Here is a 20,977-nt window from a genome sequence, read left to right as displayed (position 1 = left end):
GAATGCATCTTGCTGTGAATAATATAAAGGTGGAAAGAGATGACGAAGTGGACAGCATAGGACACCGAGGGCTTTGGTCTCTGAAATATTCGGTAATAGGAAGCTATAACCTGACTCACAGCTGCACTCAGGTTGTGTAACGGAAAACTGAGGACCTGGAGATTGTACTGGAAGAACTCTGGGTGCACCCAGAAGTAAACTGCAGCATCGACTCGTTCAAGCCTTTTAGGAGAAAATAGTTCAGTAGAACAACAGGATAGATGAGCAGGTAAGGAATAGAAACAGGAGGGTGAGAAATGCTTAATGTGAAAAAATGAAGGAAAGATTAAAATTAAAGCAGAAATGGAAAATAATATAAATAATCAGGTTGGGTTCAGAGTGAAAAACAGGTCAGATGGTAAGGCCCTCTCAAAATGTTACATCCTACTTTAAATCGAAGCAAAGTCTTCACATTTGACCACAGAATTTGACATTGATTCTCAACCTTGAGGCATTACTTTGATATCAAGTCTGGGGCTGTAAGTAGAAAGAAAAAAAATTCTGGTGTATTTGTGCTTTACCATCCCCCCCTCCCCACGCCCAGCCATACAGACGGGACTGCTGCATTGCCAGCTCCGCACTTCCATCCCAGGCTTCCTTCTGCCCATACCACTTCAGCACGTTCTGAAATGTCAAAAGGCCACCCTTGGTATTAAACTGTGGTTTAAACTGTATCCATGAATTCTTTGACATTCCCTCCAGGAGGAAGAACCTACTGTCTCTCCCTGTGAGGATGACCCGGGTTGGTGATTTGCTTCGAATGAATAGCATGAGGCAGAAGCAAAGGCGTGTGTGACTTTGAGCCTAGGTTATGATATGTAACGGTTTGTGGTTTCCTTCTTGCTCTCTCTTGAATCACTCCCTCTGGAAAAGCCATCTGCCATGTCATGAGAACACTCAAGCAGCCCCATGGAGCCGTCCATGTGGCAAGGAACTGAGGCCTCCAGCCAAGAGCTATGTCGTCCGCTACCAAGGTAGTGGGTTCCCAGCCCCAGCCTACTTCCCATGAGTGAGTGCGGCCCCAGCCGAACGCTGGATTACAACTTCCTCAGAGGCTCTAACCAGAACCACCCAAATAAGCTGCTCCCAGACTCCCTCAGAAACTGTGTGAGAATATAAATATTTGTTGTTTTAAGCTAAGTTTCGGAGGGTAATTTGTTACACAGCAATAGCTAATTAACAAAGGAATTTCTCCATCAAGCTCTGTATTTTGGAATTAAATTTTTAAAGTTTTGCAAAATGCCATTCTAATCTAAATAAGCAAACTCCAACCCAAAAGAATAAAAAGCACTTGAAATAACAGCTTTTCAACATTTTTTTGGAAATACTTGTTTACCTGCTCCTAATAAATGAAAAGTTTAGACGTTATAAATCTTAAATTGAGTTAAACTTCTAATTTTAACAAGGACAAATGACTTTTCTCATGTAACAGTGTTCCAGAAATAACTGGACCCTTAGTTCTCTAAGAATCTAGGAGACCTCTAATGTTGGGTGAGAATTAGTAGATTATCTCTAAGGTGCTTTTCTCACTTAAGAGCATTTAAAACAAGCAAGCAAAAGGTGGCATTTTCATATTGTACACTAAAACATGAAAAATAAGTAATTTTCATTTTAAACAGAGGCAAATGCAGGAACAATAATCATAGCCAGGATGAAAGAAAGCTCAATCAGCAGGGAAAATTAGCTAACAGTTTTCTGTCAAATGAATGAATGAATGAATGAATGAACGAACAGAGCTTAGAGGGAAACTGAAGCCTAGTTATCATTTTCTAAAGGGTTTAAAAGCATGAATATCATATGATATCACTATTTTAAAAAATTTAATAAACACCTATAACACATACCATGAACTAGATACCATCTGACATGCTTTATATCAGTCACTACACAGAGTCAGCATAATAACCCAATTATCATCATCCCCATTTTCTATTTGAAAACCCTGAAGCCCAGAGAGGTTACATGTATACTTCTCAAGGCCCTGCAGGTAATGAAGTGGTGAAGCCAGGATTTGTGCACCTGTCCTGACCACAGAGCCAAATCCCGACCTCTGCCCCCTGCCCCCTCCCTACCAGCGCAGTTCCTTATTTCTTCTCACCCTATCTCCCAGCTGGACAGTTCTCAAGTCCAGAGGATGCAGAAGTGTTGGGAATCATGCAAAGGCCGAGAGCATTGTACCCGTTTGTGGTATTTGGAGGAGTCGTGTTTACACACAAGCTTCTCTCACTAGACCACCAATTTAGCACTCTGCCAACTGCCCAATTATTCAGGTTCACAGGGAGCTAAACGGGTGCTTCTCCAGCTGCACACCTGTCTTTATCAGCATAATTAATGAAGCTCGTCAACCCTAGAAAACAAGCCCAGGGCAGCCGCTGCCCTCATTGACATGCTAATGGGAAGTCAGGTACGCCTGACCTCTCCACAGGATGTTTATAGGGTCCCAAGGCTGCTCACAAATGTTATATGTCCATGATTGGGTATGAATGAATAAAGCCCTGCGCCTTCTCTTGATAAGCAGCCACACAAATGGCTGTGGAAGAATTTGAAGGCAGCGGACTACCAAGACAAGGCAACGTCTAATGCAGAGGTGCTAAATCTGTGATGTCACTGGTTGTGGAGAGGGACATGCTCAGAAGCACAGGAGACGACCCCGATGGGAAGCCCAGGTGGAAGGCAGGACACTGTACCGCTTCATACAACACATCATCACAGGCTCAGATTAATCCTCAGAAGAGAGTGCAAAGGACAAGCGTACAGCATTAAACTAAATACGTTTTTTTTTTTTTGCACAAATTTGCGCTAATTCATTCTGTCCAGTTTGGGAGTACATAGCTTTTCAAAGGCCACGTCAACAGTCAGTTGCTCAGAAACAGCAAAAGCAAATTCTATTATTTTCATTCTGCATCACGTCTGGTCCTGCTCATTGCTTTTCTGATCACAGAGCAGATTCTGCAGTTGTTATTCTAGCTTTGTGCTGTCCAACACAGTATCACTACCCACGTGTGGCCACTGAGCACTTGAAATGTGGCCGCTCCAAAGTGAGATGTGCTGTAAGTGTAAAAGACACATACGGTTTTGAAGACTTGGTATGAAAAAAGAATGCAAAATATCTCACTAATAATTTTTATACTGATTACACGCTGAAATAATACTTTTGCTCTATTGGGTTAAAAAAAATAGAATATTAAAGTTAATTTCACCTGTTTCTTTTTCCCTTTTTAAATGTGGCCACTGGAAATTTTTAAGTTACATGGTTTGCATCTAAGGCTCCTATTATATTCCTAATGGTTAGTGCTGCCGTGGCATTTGGGGCATCTGAACCTGTTCACTGCCCTGAGAAGGATACTAAGGCCAAAAACTTTCCCAGTGTTTTCTCTGGTGTTTTCTGCCACACAAATGAAAATCTTACTAACAGGAGACATTTAAACAAGCTCTGTCTACCATGAAGGCTGCTATACAATCAGACTGAATTGCCTGGCATTCCAGAGCCTTCCATCACCCATCAGCTGGAAGTCTTCATAGCACAAGTTTTGACTCGCCATTGCAAGAGCTCATGCCAGCACCACACATCACGCCTAGCTCCTATCTTTATTGCACTAACCTGGGAGACTGACTTTCCAGTCTGTGTTTAGTGGTTTTTAGGGAATAAGCACATGGACCCAGGGCACTACCCACTTGTGCAGTTTATGCACAGCACAATGGAGTCCAGTGGGGTGGGGGAGGAAGGGGGGGCCTGTACTCACACCAGTGCTGCCTTCTTGTTGGGGTGGGGTGGGGTGCTCCCGTTCAGCTCCTGGGGTGAAGTGTGGGCTGGCAGTACTGCTTTTAATCTAATTCTCACAAAGGCACCAGAAAGACTAGAAGTTGCCTGCGGTAGAGAGCTCTCTGCATCAAGATGTTGTTTCTCCTTGTACCACTGACTAACCTCAGCTTAGCACTGAAAGTCCTCTGTTCTTATGAGACTATTAAAGTATCCTTTGAATGAACTAGCTAGAACCCAGTGCAGAAAAGAAGGCCCAATAAATTCTCAAACATCCTCAGATCCAAAAGCAATTAGAAAATACAGGTATGTTTATAAAACCTATCCAGGAAATCATACTATTAATAAATGGGAGTTATCAGTTTGGATAATATTTGGCATCAATATTTACAGCTTAGTAAATAAAAATGTATAGGTAAACTGTGTATTCTCATGTAACATATTGACAAATCATGACAACATATTGGAAATATAACTAACATGAAATGTATTTTGATTTCTTATGCACTGGGTTAGATGCAAAGCATTTGGTATCATAAAGAAGATTAATTCTACAGAAACTTGCCCAGGAACCAAGATGTAATAGAAGTCTTTGTATATGAAAACAAAGAGTTTTGTAACCTATAGAAGAACCCAAAGTTGCTATGGAAAGTTAACGAATGGTGGCCTGATATGTTTTAAAGCTTGGAAACAGGCGCCTCTTGTATACTTGCATAATAGCTATCTTTAGAGAGGGCTCTCTTCAAATAATAGGTAAGATGTGATCAAGTAAATACCTATACCAGAAATATTAAGCAAAGGGAACATATGGTAGCCTATCACTACTCTAAATAACAAAAGCAACCATTTTCATAATAATATTAATTTATTGAAAAAATTTGTAAAAACAAAAAGCTATTTGTGCTCAATTTAGCACAAACAAAAAGACGCTATGAGCTTGCTTCACACCTTTTGCTGAGTGTGGAATGCGTATCTTAGCAAATAAGAAATATAAATCAAAAGATAAATAATAACCAGGTAAATAAGTGTTCAAATTGCTCTTCAATGTAAGTAAGATCTGATATTTAGATCTGTATATGACATGATCATGGCATCATCTTTCAGAAAATATTATCCCATCCTGCTTTCAACTTTAAGATCATAGATCTTTGATTCATTTCCCTTTCATCTTATTATATATTCCATCACCAAATTCTGTTGTTGCTTCCTCTAAATGTCACTTGAATTTTAATTGCCCAATCCAGACAGAGATTCTCACTGTCTCAACTTCAGATATTAAAAAGTCCCCTAAACCTTCTACCATTCACAGTTCACCTCACTTTTCCCCAACATGAATGCTTGGCTCTGTCTGAATAACCCATGTTGTCTACTCAAGGACACCAGAATACCTTTCCACCACCCCCATCCATCTAACTCCTACTCATTCTTGGTTTCCCTCAAAGCTTATCTCCCCCTTGGAGGTCCTTTTTTTCTACTCCAGGCCAAACTAACTCTGCCCCTCTTCTCTGTCATGACCCTTAACGTAGAATTCAGTTAGGAGGCATTGAACCACTTGCTGCCTTGTATTGCCCCAACGTGTGTGCCTCCTTCTCTCCCGGACAGGCCCATACATTCCTGGGCACCAGGCACTGTAGATTATATTCCTTTGGTATACTTTTTGGTTCATGATACTTAAAATTTTAGGAGTGAATAGGCACGAGGGGAGTGTGATTTGTTGAGTTTCACAGATTTTTATTCTTGGTCAGATTCTTAGGCTAGGGGGCTCCTGTCAGGGGTAAAAGAGAAATGTCTGAGTTCCTCTTCTCACCTGCGACTGCACCAGATACCCACTGAGGGGCGGGGCAAGGGCCCAGGCAGTAGAACGTGTCTTTGGAGGAAAGGAATATAAGGCTCAGGAAGTGGGATGAAATTGGGTTTTGGACAGCGACCATACCTCTGCAAAGCCCAAGAACTCATGGGAAAGGGGCCAAGATGCCATGCCTGACATAACAGTGTCCGAACGTGGAGCACAGGGTTATGGCGCTACTGATGTGCCCGAGAGTGGCCTTGCTCAGAGGAGGAGCTCCAAACAGAGGCTTAAGTAAGCCATGTGTTTCCTTTCATTCGTGCTCTCTCCATTCTATCGTAATCTCTCTTCTTAGGGATCATGAGGATGGCAGTGTGGCACTCACAAGACCATCCCCTTAGTAGGTCCTTATCTGGAGAAATGAATAATCAACCCTCCCCTGGAGGGAGAAATCCTCCCATTTCACCACGTCACGGGAGCCGGAGGGGGGGTGTCTGCTTTGCTCTATTAAGAAAATCAACTGGAGTAATTCTATGATTTACAAATCATAGATAGGATACACAAGATTTGATCTCTTAAAAAATTCACTCTATACTAAAAAAGAAAATAATCTATTAAGCTCAGAGCAACCTGATTTTTCCACCTTACCTGAAATGATACACATCTCAGATCTTAAAGAATTTATAGTTCCACAGACAATATGGCTACATTTAAGCATATGCAAATATTGAGCAATGAAACAAGCCCAGGTTGCTTCAACCACTGTTTCAGTTTTATCTTATGTACATTTTCTCCAGTAAAAGCCAGTCAGTGGAGGTGGGGTGGGGAGGCAGCAGTGGAGATGGTCGCTTATTAGAATGCACATTCCTAGGGCCTCAGCCTGAACTTACTGATTAAGAGTCTTTGGCAGTGGAATTTGATTATCTACATATTGAACAATTTCCCCAGGTGATTCTTAGACACATAAAATTCTGAGAATCACTGCTTGACAGTTGTTGCAAGCTCTTCCAGTAAACAAGAATATTTTCATCCCACAAAACCTTTAAGATGCATTCTCACAGTTAAAACCTCTTTTTTCCACAATATTATTATAAAACTAATTCTTTTCTTTTCTTTTTTTTAACTTTTCTGCTGTTTATTCTTAGTGTCATATTTCTAAGCTTCTGACAGGATAGCAATCAGAATTCTCAAAATATGCCAGCCAGCATGGGTATGGAGATGTTTTCTACTCACGGATAGGAACACTTTAGTTATTATCAGGATTTTTGCAGCAATTCTGCCCACTGGTTTCCCTCAGCTGCTTGGCACTGGATTCAGTCAGTGATGAGTGTTCTGTCAATATTTTACTTTGTATTTGAGTTGCCAGACGCTATTGGCTTAGTCAGGGTCATGGAACCTAAATAGTTTTTATAGTCCTTGAAGTAAATCAATATTTTCAAGATTAAAAAAAAAAAACTAGTCAATGTTACAATCACAAGAGCTTATTCTGAAATAGCGTGATGATAATGCTGCCTCTGCTGTCTTTTTAAATATATGTGCTTGACATATGTAAACTTTATGCTAAGAGAGCACTTAAAGTTTTATGAAACTCGCCCTACTAAAGGCAGAAGAAATAATGTGATTTTTTTTTGTAAAATAAAAACTTCAATATTGAACAATAATCAATATTAAAGTAGAAAGGTGTTGCATGTCACTATGGGAGCCTCTGATAGACTGAACATTTACAGTGCTCTAGTGTAACAATAAAGAAATAAGATGACATAAACATTCAAGAACAAAGAGGCTGGTAGATGGAAACAGTATTAGAGGAATGTCAATGAAATTTTGGAAGATGAAAATCAGATGGTCGAGCAAAAACTAAATCTAACCCTGGGGCAGAGGAGGGAAAAAAAGAGAGCACAGTGTTTCAAACTAAAGAATGCTATAAAGACTTGGGAATCAGCATGACAAGGTCAGGGTGGGGGGAATGCCAAAAGGAAAACTGGCTGAAATCCTGTATAACTGATGTGGACCAGATATTGCAGCTGAAAGAGCATAGGGTCTTCCTTCCTCTCAGGAGAGATTATGACAAGACTGGATCCTGGATCGCAGGCATAGGTGAGGATGGAGTGAGGGGCCGTATGAGTAATGAGATGGAAAGAATCTTCTCTGGCTGGTCCAAAAGAAAAAAAAATCATATATCTTGACCCAGTGAAATGGGTACGTACTAACCCTATAGTAAAGCCCCACATTTGACAAGTGCTGTCTGGGTACACAGAGCAATTAATTAGCCTTATTGTGCCTTACATGTTTTTAAACAGACATTTGAGAAAAGCTACTAGCAAGAAAGAGAAATGAAATAAGCATATGCAAAGGGGGCACTTGGAAATAGATACAAAACAATAAGCACAAGAAAACAATTTAAAAATGATAATTAATATCCTTAGATTGAAAAAGATTAATCTAAGAACAAGAAAGAGCTTATGAAAATTAATTGTGTTAAAGTGAAATACGCAATATTAGGATTGAAGGATAAAGTCAAGGAAATCTCACAGAACATAAACAAAAAGACAAAGGCATGGAAAATAGAAAAGATATGAAAATTAGAGAAAAATCCAGGAGGTCTAATACATGATAATAGAAGGTGCAGAAAGTAAAAACGAAACAAAGAAAAAACAAGAGAGAGAGAGAGAGACAAAGGTAAAGGAGAAATAGCCAAAGAAATAATATAAGAACATACTCCAGATCTTTCAAACACAAGTTTCCAGATTTTTTTTGAAAGTCTATTGTACCCAATGGTGAGTGAATAGAAAAAGTCACAATAAATCATATCATAATGAAATTTCAGAGATAAATGGAAGATTTAAAAAGCTCCCAAGGAGAAAGAAACAGGGCACACACATAAGTTGGGAGATCTAAATGGCACTGGACTTTTTAACAGTATGCATTTAAAATTCTGATTAATTATGTTTTCCAAATTATAATTCTATATCTGGCTAACTATCAATCAATGTGAGGAGAGACATTCTAAAAAGTAGTGTCTTAAGAAGCTATGACAATGTGCTCCACCAATTTGAGGGAACAGACCAAGAAAGAGGGAAAGAGAGATTAAAAAAGAGTCAGATGTGACATAGAAGGAGGTGAAGCAAAGTCTAAGAATAATAGAGAAGGTTAGTCTCACAGTTCCGTGTAAGCAGCAGGGCAAGAAAACTGTAGGACAGAAGCAGATTGGAGCAAGAGAATAGAATCCTTCAGGAGAGACATCAAGAGAGCAAGCAAACAGGCAAGAAGGGATAGAGGAGCAAAGAAGGAGAGAAGGCAGAGAAGATATAGAAAAAAAGAGAAAAAGAAAGACAAGAAAAATAAGATTATTTGATGTGTTTGATCATATTGGGAATTTTACAGGGCCAGAAAATTTTGAGGATGGACTGAAGTAGGTACAGAGATGACAGTAAAAAATGAGGCAATTACACCTTCCAGGATAAACAGAAATCTGCAAAAGAAAGGAAACATAATCATAATATACTTCAAGATTAAACTATAAAATATTTATTAGACATGTAAATGTGGAATACTTTTTAAATCACGATTGTGATATATCTAGTAATATTGAGAATATAGAGAAGAGAAAAGAGAGACTGGGGGGGGACAGTGTACATTTGTAAAGAAGTGGTGTGAGTGAGCTGAATCCATATGTTTCAGAGAATCAAATAATTGAAACATTGAGAAACAATAGTTTAGGAAGATAAATATGAGTAAACAATTAATGAAGTGGTTGCATTTAGGATTCAGAAATTAAGAATGTAGGGGGTAAAGCAGGGGTCAACTATTTGTCTTTTTGAAGTACTGTTTGACTTTTGAACCATGTAGATATATTACTTGGATCAAATAAACAGTATATATTTTAAGGGAACTGAACAAGGGGGCTCTAGGTTTCTAAAGTGATGGAACAAGTATTTTCAAAGAGATTTCCCTGAGGGTTGTGAATATTGGAGCGCTGTTTTTCCTTTGGGGATTTTATGGCTAAAAAGCTTCATAGACTTTAAATGGTACTCAACAAATTTTGGCAAAATAAAAGTGAAAGGAGAAAACCTTCTTTGTAATATAAGCATATATATACTTACTACTACATACACCACCGTGCACAGAAAACAAACGTAAAGAATAAAGCAGCAGATTAGTTTATGACCTATGTAGTCCAATGACTGAAGCTAAAAAAAAATTAGTATCACATTTTGGAAATTATTCACTTTCCATTATTCCATGTAGGAATTATTCTTGGGTTCTGGTTATCCCTATGACCCTCCTTGACCACTGGGCAGTTATTTGCCTTTGGTTTATTTTCAGTCGCTCCATTGTTTTTCGTGTGTCAGACACAGAGACTGAATTTGCCACACCAGTAATCTCTCTGTTGTTCCACTGGTTCAAGACAGCCACCCCGCCAAAGGACTCTTTTTAGACTTGCCTTTCCAGTTCTTCTATTTAATCTCAAAAGCAGCTCTGTGTTATTGTGCTAATGCTTTTTCCACTGGAGCTGATAATCAACTGTAAACATATTTTTGGCCCAAACTTATATAATCATCATCAAATGATGAATTAAACATCTTTATGGTTAAGACATAGTGTCAGGCACTATGCAAAAATTAACTTAAAAAAAAAAAAAAGAAACGAAAAGAGAGAAAACTGTGTGTGTGTGTGTGTGAAAGAGTTCCTGCCCTTGAGAAACACAAGCTAAGGATGATAATAGAGAGACAAGACCAAAGTAAATTCTTGTTATTTTATCACAGAAACACATATTTAAAATATAAACAAAAATTCTTACAGTGGTAGAAATTTTATTAATGTTTGCATTGTCACTATTTTAGCTGAAGTTTTATAGGAAGTAAGAGAAGATGGTAAGGAGTGAAAAGGAGCTATAGAGAGAGAGAGGAAAAGAGAGTGAGCATGAGGAGAGGATTTTAGAACTCTGTCCTGAAGTGGGGACTCACAATTAATACATACACAAATGAATAGGAAATAATGATATGCCCTCCATTCAATTGGCAAATTGGATCAAATAAAGATATTTAAGAATTTTCAAAGTATAAACATCTTTTAATAGGAGGTTTCCCTTCCCTAAAAAAAGTGTTTCCCCTCATTTATAACTGATACACATGGGTGATAGGAACTTAGAGAATTCAGCAAAGTATAAAGAGGAAAACAATAATTGCACACAGTTTTACCAACAGAAATACTACTCCAAACATTTTGGAAATTCAGTATTTACATATATAAATACTGTTTAAAAGCTACAATTTGGATATGTCATTCAAACTTTTTCATTATCTGCTTATTTCACTCATGTTATGAGAATTTCCTTATGATAAATGATTCACTAATATCATGATTATCCTGTATAGTATTTACTTTACCAAAATACTTATTTTGCTTCCAATTTCTCACTTTTATAAGTAACACCATGCGCAGCATCTTTGTACATATATTTTTGTTTAATTATCTATTAAAAGGAATAATAAGTAAATTCTGAGAAGTGGACTTACTAGATAAACATTCAAAATTTTGAAATAAGATTTTCTTTCTATTTTTGGTTCCCTCTTGTTTGAACTGTCTAAGAACTGGGTGCATTTCTATTAATTTCTGAGAGAAACGGCATTTTCTACAAATATCTAAAATATGTAAACATCTATATAAGGTAATTATTTTGAAATAAAAGTGTCTAGTGTTCTCCTATTAGCTTTGGTGATTGAGTAATTCATTTAAACTAAGTGTTGATCATGGTTTTTGTGGCCAACTAAGAATAAAGTGAATTTTCACTAGTAGCAGCAAGAAGCAAATTTGAACTACACCTATGTATAATGATATTTTATATCTCATACATAATTTGTGCTTGTATTTGTGCAATGCACTGCATATAGTGTAAATATTCTGATGACTTTGTAAATATGGTTCTGTAATCAGATAAAGGCATAAAATAAAAAGTTTATTTGCAGAAAGATATCCACATGTTTATATACGTATTTTGAAGCTTTTTTCAAACAGCAGTGAGTTAATATTTCATTAAAAAGCATGCTTTTGCCTGATGGTTCTTTATGAGGTTGAGAATTGCTTATACTAATGAGGCCTCACAAAGGAAGATTCAGTCCACCCTGAAAGTACCTTGTGAGATGGAAGAAAGAGAGGATGAGTACAGAGATTCAATCCACAAAACTATCATTTTGCTTCTTCACCTGATTGAACGCTTTAGAAAGAGGACTTCTGTAGCTAAAGGCTTCACCTACTCATAATTAGGCAGGCACAAGGTCCTGAAATAAGTAGCTTTAAAACTCATGTTCCGGCAAAGATAGGAACTTCATCCCAAAGAGATTTAGCAAGAGTGGGGAGTGAGGATGGGTGCATCATTGCGCCCACAGGTGCACAGAGCCTGCAAATTGGAATTAATCATCTTTGGTCTGGCTCCGAGGAAATCCTTCACCATACTGGCATACAAATAGTGAATGCAGAAGCGCAATTTGTATTAAAATTAACAAGAAACCATCCTGATAGCTCGAGATCTTACAAACCTTCTAATGCATCTGGGCTACAACAGACATGCCTGTATAACGCCTCTATTTTTGCCTGCTCTAGAACTTAATAATGAAGCATACAAAATGCTGCATTGTCCAGTGGTATATATTTTTTAATGATACCTGTGATAAAACATAAAAGTTCACCTTTCAATGATGTAATGATGTTTTTATATCAGTAACTGATTGCAGTTGGTGTAAACCAAGTTCCATATATATATTTTTCAATCCAGAGAGAGTTTCTTCAGAGCTGGCTGGCACGTACAAACAAGAAACCACCGTGGATTTTGGGTCAGGAAGGTTGGGAAGGGCCAGTTTCAAGCCCTGGAACTTGGCCTGCTTCTGCAGGCTGCATGCAGCCTCATCTAGCTGATGGGAAGGGCGAGGGAGGGCACAACAGGAGATACAAGATGCAAACACCGAGCCATGCAACAACTGCCAGCATCACTTCCCAGCACTTCTAATTCATCCATTTGTGAACACACAGCCAACAGTAGTTAGAATCTCTTTCTATGTGTAGGTCTCTAAAGCAAAGACTGTCCTGCAAAATCTCCAACTAGAATCTCAACATTTGCATCCCAAGAGGATTGAGGCACAGAACAGCAGTTGGCAGAAAAGTGATCCCTCATGAATTCATCCATGCAAAGAGAAGGCCAGTCTAACAGTACAGTTCCCCTTTCCTTCAGGGTAGATAAAGTGTTAAATTAAGGGAGCACTGGCTGCTTGTCCTCGGTCAGGATAAGGTAAGTGGAATGATCCTCATTGAATGTTTATTCCACAACTGGTTTCCACTCAGTTCTTAACATGGATCACTGACAGTCCAACACCCCTAAAAAAGCATGTTATGCAGGGAGACAGTGGGAAAGACCAAATTTTATTTTAGTACAGTACTAAGACAAATTCACCATCAAATTTCCCTGAATTAGAGCTGAACGAATTGGAGTGGTATTACTGAATTCTCAAGTAACTAGCTTTTAACCACTTTAGTCCAGCAACAAGTGTTCAAATGCTGAATGGTCCTACAAAAACTGAGCCTCTGCTTCACTTTGAAAATAAAAAGTTTCCCATATTTGAACATCAAGTATCCAAATTTCCCATTATTCAAAACTTGGTAAAGTGGCTAAAGGCTTTTCAGGGTCTTATAAGATTGTTGTTAATATTCCTAAATGCTCCCATCTTCCCACAATCTTCACTCTAGACGGTACTATCTGAGAGAGAAGCTACAGAGGGAGCACCATAGTTTCTGGTGACTCCTGCAGCCCACCTCTTTCAGAGTTAGAGATTTCTGTAATTTTTGGTTTCTTATATGCTGTCAGGAATGATGAAAGTTTGATCCCTAGGCATCCAAATCCAGGGGAGCTATTCTAAGTACAATCCTTTTCAGTCACTTTGAAGAAAGGAAGAAAAACAAACCTGGCAACTGCATGAGGATGTACAGGGAGGATTGCTGCAGGTAATTAAACCCCACTGCAGCTGAAGCCTCATGAGCACCTCAAGTGGACAGTCTGAATGCACCACCAGCACCACTCAGTGTGTCTCATTTTCACACTTACCTGACTATGGGATGGAAGTGCAGCATAAGCCATGGGCTGATTCATTACTCCTTTCTGCTTCATGAGAAGCATGCGTTTCTGGTCCTCACTCAGGTGTGCCCTGGGAGCCTGGAGCTGTGGTGGGGGTGGCTGCTGCTGCTGCTGCTGCTGCTGCTGGGGCTGCTGCTGTGGCTGCTGCTGCTGGATATATGGCATCAAGGGGTTTTTGTTGGGGTTGGCCATGGGCGGTGTCATTCTCTGACTCAAGTCTGCATTAAAGTGGGTCAGAGGTTTTGTGTTGCCATAAGTAAGAATATTGTGCTGTTTGTTTAAAGAGTTTGTCCCCAAGTTATTTGGCTGCTGATTGATCATATTCATGTGATTCTGAGGGAGGTAGTTATTCATTGTCGTCTTCTGCAGGTTGTTTGCCATTGGAGGCACTATGGGGTTTTGGTTGTTAAAGGCTTGAGGGTACATCATTGGGCTATTTGGTTTTTCTGCAGTAAAAGCTGCTCCATACGGACTGGACGGAGGCCCCAAGGGAGACCAACTCGAAGTCTGATTTGAGTGTGGCTGCTGCTGCGGCAGCGGTGCCTGCTGCTGCTGCTGCTTCTGTTGCATGAGTTTGGCCCTTTGCTGCTGCTGGGCAGCCATCTGCTTGAGCTGCTCAGCTGGAGACATGTCGGAGCTGGGTACAGCCACAGGCCCTGACCCTGCACCTGCCACTGTCACTGCTGCTGGATTAAGGAGATAACCATTTCCAGGCCGTGGCGGAGCTTGGCCTGGAGTATGGGCTGGGTTTGGAGTTTGAGGGGATTGGACAGCACAGTTTGCTGGTGAGCCAGCAGGGTTCGGAGCTGCTGGAGTGCTGGCAACAGAAGGTAAACTAGTGGCCGTGGAGACAGTAGAAAAAGGAGGGCCAGAAGAAGGCCTTGCTTGGGGAGATCCCATGGAGACATGGGTAAAAGGAGAGTGAGAGGGGTCGCTCTGCACACTCACACTCTCCTGGGAGAGAGGGGTCTCAGTGGCTGGCCGAGAGAATTCTGGCTCCTTCTTCTCTTCAAAGTCTTCATTGAACAGATCCTGTATGTCATCTTCAGGAACTGTGTTGGCCAATTCATCTATTAACTCTTGCCATTCCTGATCATTCAGGTTAATGTCAGAGAAGAGCTTGTTCTGATTTGAAAGAGATGTTTCTGATGTGTCTATGCAAGTAGGGTCATCCAGAGGTTCTTGTTTGAGATCCTTGTTCTGCAAGATGGTGAAGCTGTCCTCCAGGTCACTGCAACCATTTACAGGAAGTTTAATCTCCGGGAGTCTACCGTTCTTACCTAGATCTTCTAGAAGCCCAGGAGTGTGAGTTCCACTATTCTGCAAAGGCATAGAAGGCTTCAAGTCAAGTTGGTGAAGAGGAGAAGCTGAAGGCAGTGGCATGTTGTTGGGCAAATTGTTGATGGCATCCATCCCTGCAGGAATGTCTTTTCGAATTCGCTTGCTAGGTGGAGAAAAGCTCCCGTCACAAGCACCATTCTGCTGGTCTCCATTAAGTGGCGAACGGGCTCCTTCCAATTTCCTTTTCACAGTCTCTTGTAGCTGGAAAAAGAGAAAGGAAAGAGGACGACTAAATCTCCACATATATTTTACTGTTTGCGCAGTGTATTTGCTACGAACTTGCTTTTTAAAAAGCTTGGAATATATAGGAAAGAAATTCTACTTCGAATTTCAAAATCCCCCATAGTTTCAATTCAAATTGTATGGGAAAAAGTTTTATTTAAGAGCAGAACTCATATGGCTAAGAGAGAGAAAGTAAACTAAAGATCGGAGGGTAGGGAACATTTCTTTTTTTGTTAAGTTAAAGGCAGGTACTCTTTTCACAGGGAAGAATTGTCTGCCATTATTTTCCAAATGAATGATAGGCATGAGGTTTGGACTGAAATTGATCATACTGGAGAAATATATTAATACCCATCTAAACTCTTGCCACATCATAATTGAGAACATCTAAGAATTAAATTAACAAAATTTTTAAAAACACAATAAAAATTCCTCAAAGGATATGGAATTTAATACATTTATTGAATAGTATAGAAATGAAGACAAGCCTAATGGTTAATGGCACACAAAAGTTTTTTTCAGTTGTTATTTTTCTCGACCTCTCAGCACCTTTTGATACAGTAGTCCACTCTCTTCTCTAAGCACTGTTCCTCCGGCTTCCATGACATCTCTCTCTCCTGACTTTCCTGCTTTCTCTCCTTCTGCTCTTTCTCAGGCATGCCCCTCCTCTCCATCCTCACTGCCATCATCCTAGGCCTTGAGCTATTCACTTTTGCTGTGCTGTTGCAATGCTCTCCTCACTTGTCTTCTTGTCTTTCCTCCATTCATCCATCCATTCACTCCATCTTTTCTTTTCTTTACTGTTTTGCTTTCCATCAATTTATTCTCTGTATTGCCTCCTCTTTAATATTCTGTCCTTCCTGGTTATAACCCTGCAATGATTTCTACTGTTTTTAGATTAAAATAAAACTGGACTTTCTTCACCTGCCTCCTGCTCACCTTTCCAGGCCCACCCTTCCAGCCCTACCCCTCCAGACATGTTCTGTCAATTTTCCTGACATTCCTTTAGTTCCTTAAATGTGCCACAGTTCCTTCCGGCAATCTCTACTTCCCAGTCAAAGTTTTTATCATGCTTTGGCAGCAATTGCTTAAGTGTCTGTTTAGTGAGCTCTAAGAAAGTAGGGACTATGGCTAACTTGCTTACTGAGTATCCACAGGGCTGCATAGAGTGTCCTCGTTTATAGCAGCGGCAAATATGTATTTGTAAATTGAATGAATAAATCTATTGTGTAATTCACAGGGGCTGAAAGACATGAACTTAATCAGAGCAGGAGAGCACCAATGACCATTAAGAAATGCCTGACTTTGAGAGTCAACATTCCTGGTGTGGTAGTTACATTCAGTTGTCAACTTGGCCTGGTGAAGGTACCTAGTTCTGTTGCTGTGGACATGAGCCAATGGTACATGAACCTCATCTGTTGCTCATTACATCTGCAGTCAGCAAGAGGCATGCCTGCTGTAATGAATAATATCTGATTTAACTGGCTGGTGCTTAAATGAGACAGCTCAACATAGCACAGCCCAAGCGGCTCAGTATAGCTCATCTCAGCACTCGCAGCTCAGCCCAGGCCTTTGGAGATGGAGAAAGAAATCACCCCAGGGAAAGTTGTTGGAACCCAGAGGCCTGGAGAAAAGGCCAGCAGAGATCATCCTGTGCCTTCCCACCTAAGAAAGAACCTCAGTTGAAAGTTAGCTGCCTTTCCTCTGAAGAATTAATGAGATACATCCCCTTTTATTAAAAACCAATCCATCTCTGGTGTGTTGCATTCCAGCAGCTAGCAAACTAGAACACCTGGCAATGAAAGCGACAGGGTCCCTTACACTGGAGGGTTATATCTTCTTAACGGGACTTGTTTAAGAAGTCTGCCAGAAAGGGCCAGTGCCTTGGGCTCCAGTGAAGGAGTTTGTCATAGAGTATGTACTGGGGAAATGTTTGCTAACTGACAAAGGGACTGTGCTAGGAGATGCTTCAGTAACTACAACATTGAAGGCCAGAGGCAGGATGACACGGGGAGGGAGGAAGCAGAGAGCACAACCTGGCCCTAAAGTCCTTGATCGCGGCCACTCCCCCTTTCATGACAAAGGTGATGCACCTTACAGTACAGGTGGAAGAGATGGGTAGTACTCCCCCCTGACCCAAAACTTCAGCACTCATGCTCAAGAGGAGCCCATCTATAATAAAATAAAGTTGAGGAGGATGTGGTGAATTCAAAGAAGTGCCAGTTTATTGTTAGGTACTTTCTCATAAGTAGAGAATTTCATTTAAAAAGTAAACAGAGTAGGAAAAAGAGCCATGTGTAAAAATGCAGTCTAACTCTTGTTCCTAAATCTTATATTTTTATCACAATATCAAACTCTGTCTGTAGTCACTTACTAACAGCTCTTGAACTGCTTAAGGTAAGACAAGGCCCTTATTGGAACACTCTGGAATTTTTCCCTTAAAAGAAAATACTGGTTCAATATTAGGTGGAAACTACTAGAAAATTACATTATTTAATGAACAAACCAAGAAACCCTGGTTCGGATCATAGGTATAGCAGACACTTGAACCATGCTCCAAACAAGTGGCAAATTCAAACATCACAGTTTCAGAGACTGAAGAAAATCTGACTTTGCAGCCCTCAGTACTTCCTGAAGCAATAGCAACCTTCAGAAAAAGCACGCTTGTCTTAAAAATGAACCTGGCATTTCAGAAAGCACAGGTCCATGATTTTGTTCTAGGCCATGGAATAGATGGGGGCAGGAGGAAGGAGGAAGGAAAAGGGCTCAGTCTGTTCCTCTTTAAAATGGGAGGCAGCATGGTGGAGGTCAGGACTGTGGAAGCAGACAGAGCTGGCTGGGAACTCTGAGTTCCACCTCTTACCGGCTGTGCAGGCCGAGGTGTGTGATGCAGTAAGGACAGTGATATAGAAACAGGAGCATAAGCACTTGAGTTAGAATGCTTGAGTCCAAACCCAAGATCCTCCACCCGAGAGTTAATACATATAATGTTGTCTTATATGTACTAAATGTCGGCGATGATACCTTCCAGTAGAAAGTAAGTTACGTGAAGGCAGGAGTTTTCTTTTCATTACTGGGTCCCCAGTAACTCATAGCAGACATTCAACAAATACTTGTTGAACAAATGAATGAATCCAGGGAAATTAGTTCAACCTCTCCTAAGCCTTGGCTTCCTTATCTAGAAAATGGGTTAATAATAACCGGCTCACAGAGTTACAGTGAGGATGAACTTCACTAAAATAATTAGGAAATTTTTAGCTTCATGCCTGGTACCCAGTAAGCACCCAGTAAACATGAACTATTATTCTTTTTTAAAATCAGTGATAGAAATGGTCAGAACTGCAACTGAGATAGAATGCTTCTTTCCAATACAAATAGACAGAATGATAATATTTTCCTTCCCTAGCTGGCAAAACCTTAATGTTTTCTAAGCATCTGGTGTAGCTTTTTTAATATGAACAACAAAAATCCAATTTGCAATTCAAGCCCAAGTCCAAGTGCTAATGCATTCATGTCCTAGATTGTGGAACAGCCAAGGCTAGATTGTTGAGGTTCAGATTAAATCCATGTTCAACCTGCCACCTGAATGGAGCTGCCGAGTATCTTCCTTCCCTGGGGGCCTCAAGTCCTCCACCACTTGTCTCTTTAACCCAAATTTTGACATATATTTCATATACATTTTTACAGTATAAGAAATACATCTCTGAAGACACGATGTTATGGGTTTTATGTTTTGATTGTGGTTTCCAAAATAGAGCAATCTTAGCATCTTCTCTGTTTCTTCTGGTATATGGAAAGGTGGTCTAAGTCTAATTCTCCTCTTATGTTTCTTTTGGGAGACAGAAGGTGAGCGGGGAGGAAGACGGAACCAGCGTGCTGGAGATGGCTGAGTAATTCACAAGCACCTGCTCAGTGAGCATGACACGGCTGGCTGCACACAGGCAAATGTCCTTGTCAGCAACCCCCCCTACCAAGCCCCAAAAGACTCAGGTCAGAGTCCCATCGCAGATAGCTTTATTTTAGAAGGTGTCTGGCCCTTCTGCCTCACAAAGCTGGGAGCCTCTTAGTCTGATTTACATCCTTGTGAAAGAATTGCAGACACTGTTATTGAACATCAGCCTACTTGATCTGATATTACTATCACATATAAATGTTTTTCCCATTAAGGGGAGCTGCGGTGTCAGGAGCTGAAGTGTGCTGCTCATCCACTTGCCTGTGCCAATATGTGCTGCTATCATGTGTCAATTACTATGAAGGAAGCGATTTCTCCCCCATTAATGATACCGGCATAGGTATCTCATTTACAGTACGGCTCGTGTTTCTGTGAAACTGTGTGCAGTCTGTGTTTGTGTGTGTGTGTATGTGAGACAGAGAGAGAGAGAGAGGGAAACTGAGAGACAGAGGCAGAAAGACATATCGGTAGCAGCAGGGGGTGCGGGTGGGGATTACATCCAGACCAATAGTAATAAGAATAGCTTGTGCCTTTGGGGTTACAAAGACTCATACACTTAGGATCATATCATCTTCATAGCAAACCTGTGGGGCAGGTCATGTGCTGGTCTTTCGGTTCCAAAGGAAAAGGAGCAGTGTTTTGAAGGAGGTGAAATGGGGAGGGCTGAGGACACTGATAATGAGAGACATGGCTAAGATCACCCTTGCTGACAAAGAAGAGCCCCACTCCAGCAGATTCTTAAGTTGTCTCCTGAGCCAGAATGTCCATAACCAAGAGATTTCTCCCACCTTTATAACAGCAAGTTAAGAGAAACTCTATGGTCTTATCCCTGATTTTGCATGAAATTGGTCAGAATCAATGAGCTTGGCAAAAACTATAACGGCACTACTATTAATAGTGAAGATGTTATGATGGAAGACATTGGGATAAATCAATGTATTCAGTGGCTCCCACACCAAATGATTCTAAAAGTTAGATTTTTATATGATCATCTTACAGAAGAGGAAGTTGAAGTATAGTGAGATTCAGTAGCTTGGCCAAATTCAGAGGGCTGAGGGGTGCCTAAGCCAGGTTTCAAACTCAGCACTGACTCAACAGCTCACACTTCACGTGCACCCAGGAGGACAAAACACAGTTTTGCCCTCTTCAATGGCACTGGGTTCTAATGCTGATCATGATACTGCTTTCTCATGTGTCAATTACTCTGTTTTCAAGGAATCATTTTTGATTTTGGCCTCTTCCCATCATCTATACCTATTAAACCTTGAGAATCACCCCTTCGAATTCCTTATAATCTTTGAATTTATCCGCATCTTCTACCCTTAATATTCACTACCTTGGTTCAGATCGTAACATTTCTCTTATGGATTTCTGTAACTGCTCTTGATTTCTCACTTTGCCTCAAACTTGTCCCTTCTTCAATACACTCCTTGCATGTAGCTGTGATGTTCTTCATAGAATTTGAATCTGTCCATGTCTATTCCCTTTTTTCAGTCCTTCTGTAGCATCATCTCAGCCCAATACTCTACAACTTGATCTTCATTTCTGCTTACCTCTCTAGTCTGAGCTCTCTCCTCCAACCTTCTCTTCCACCTGTCCCTCCACACCAATCTACTCTAAACTTTTGCCCATACCTATTTGCAATTCCCAAGACATACAGTGTTTATTGCCTCTCTGAGCTTTTACATATGTCACACACTCATCCAACTTGCTCACCTGACCTATTTTCCTTGTTCTTCATATTTCAGTTTA

General features: G+C 40.3%; 1 protein-coding gene across 4 annotated transcripts in view; it reads right to left on the bottom strand.

Annotated features, from left to right (window-relative positions):
- MAML3 (mastermind like transcriptional coactivator 3) overlaps nt 1–20,977 on the bottom strand; it is a 408,040-nt gene that overhangs the window by 154,369 nt on the left and 232,694 nt on the right. For all 4 annotated transcript variants that reach the window (XM_077139982.1, XM_077139984.1, XM_077139986.1 and 1 more), the window contains exon 2: nt 13,681–15,252. In XM_077139982.1, the coding sequence (XP_076996097.1) occupies nt 13,681–15,252 (1,572 nt within the window). The remainder of the gene's footprint in view (nt 1–13,680; nt 15,253–20,977) is intronic.

Source organism: Tamandua tetradactyla, chromosome 22 (genome assembly GCF_023851605.1).
Source record: "Tamandua tetradactyla isolate mTamTet1 chromosome 22, mTamTet1.pri, whole genome shotgun sequence".
In the NCBI taxonomy this organism is placed as follows: domain Eukaryota; kingdom Metazoa; phylum Chordata; class Mammalia; order Pilosa; family Myrmecophagidae; genus Tamandua; species Tamandua tetradactyla.
Note: the sequence above shows the minus strand (reverse complement) of the source record. Positions and strands in the feature narration are given on the sequence as shown.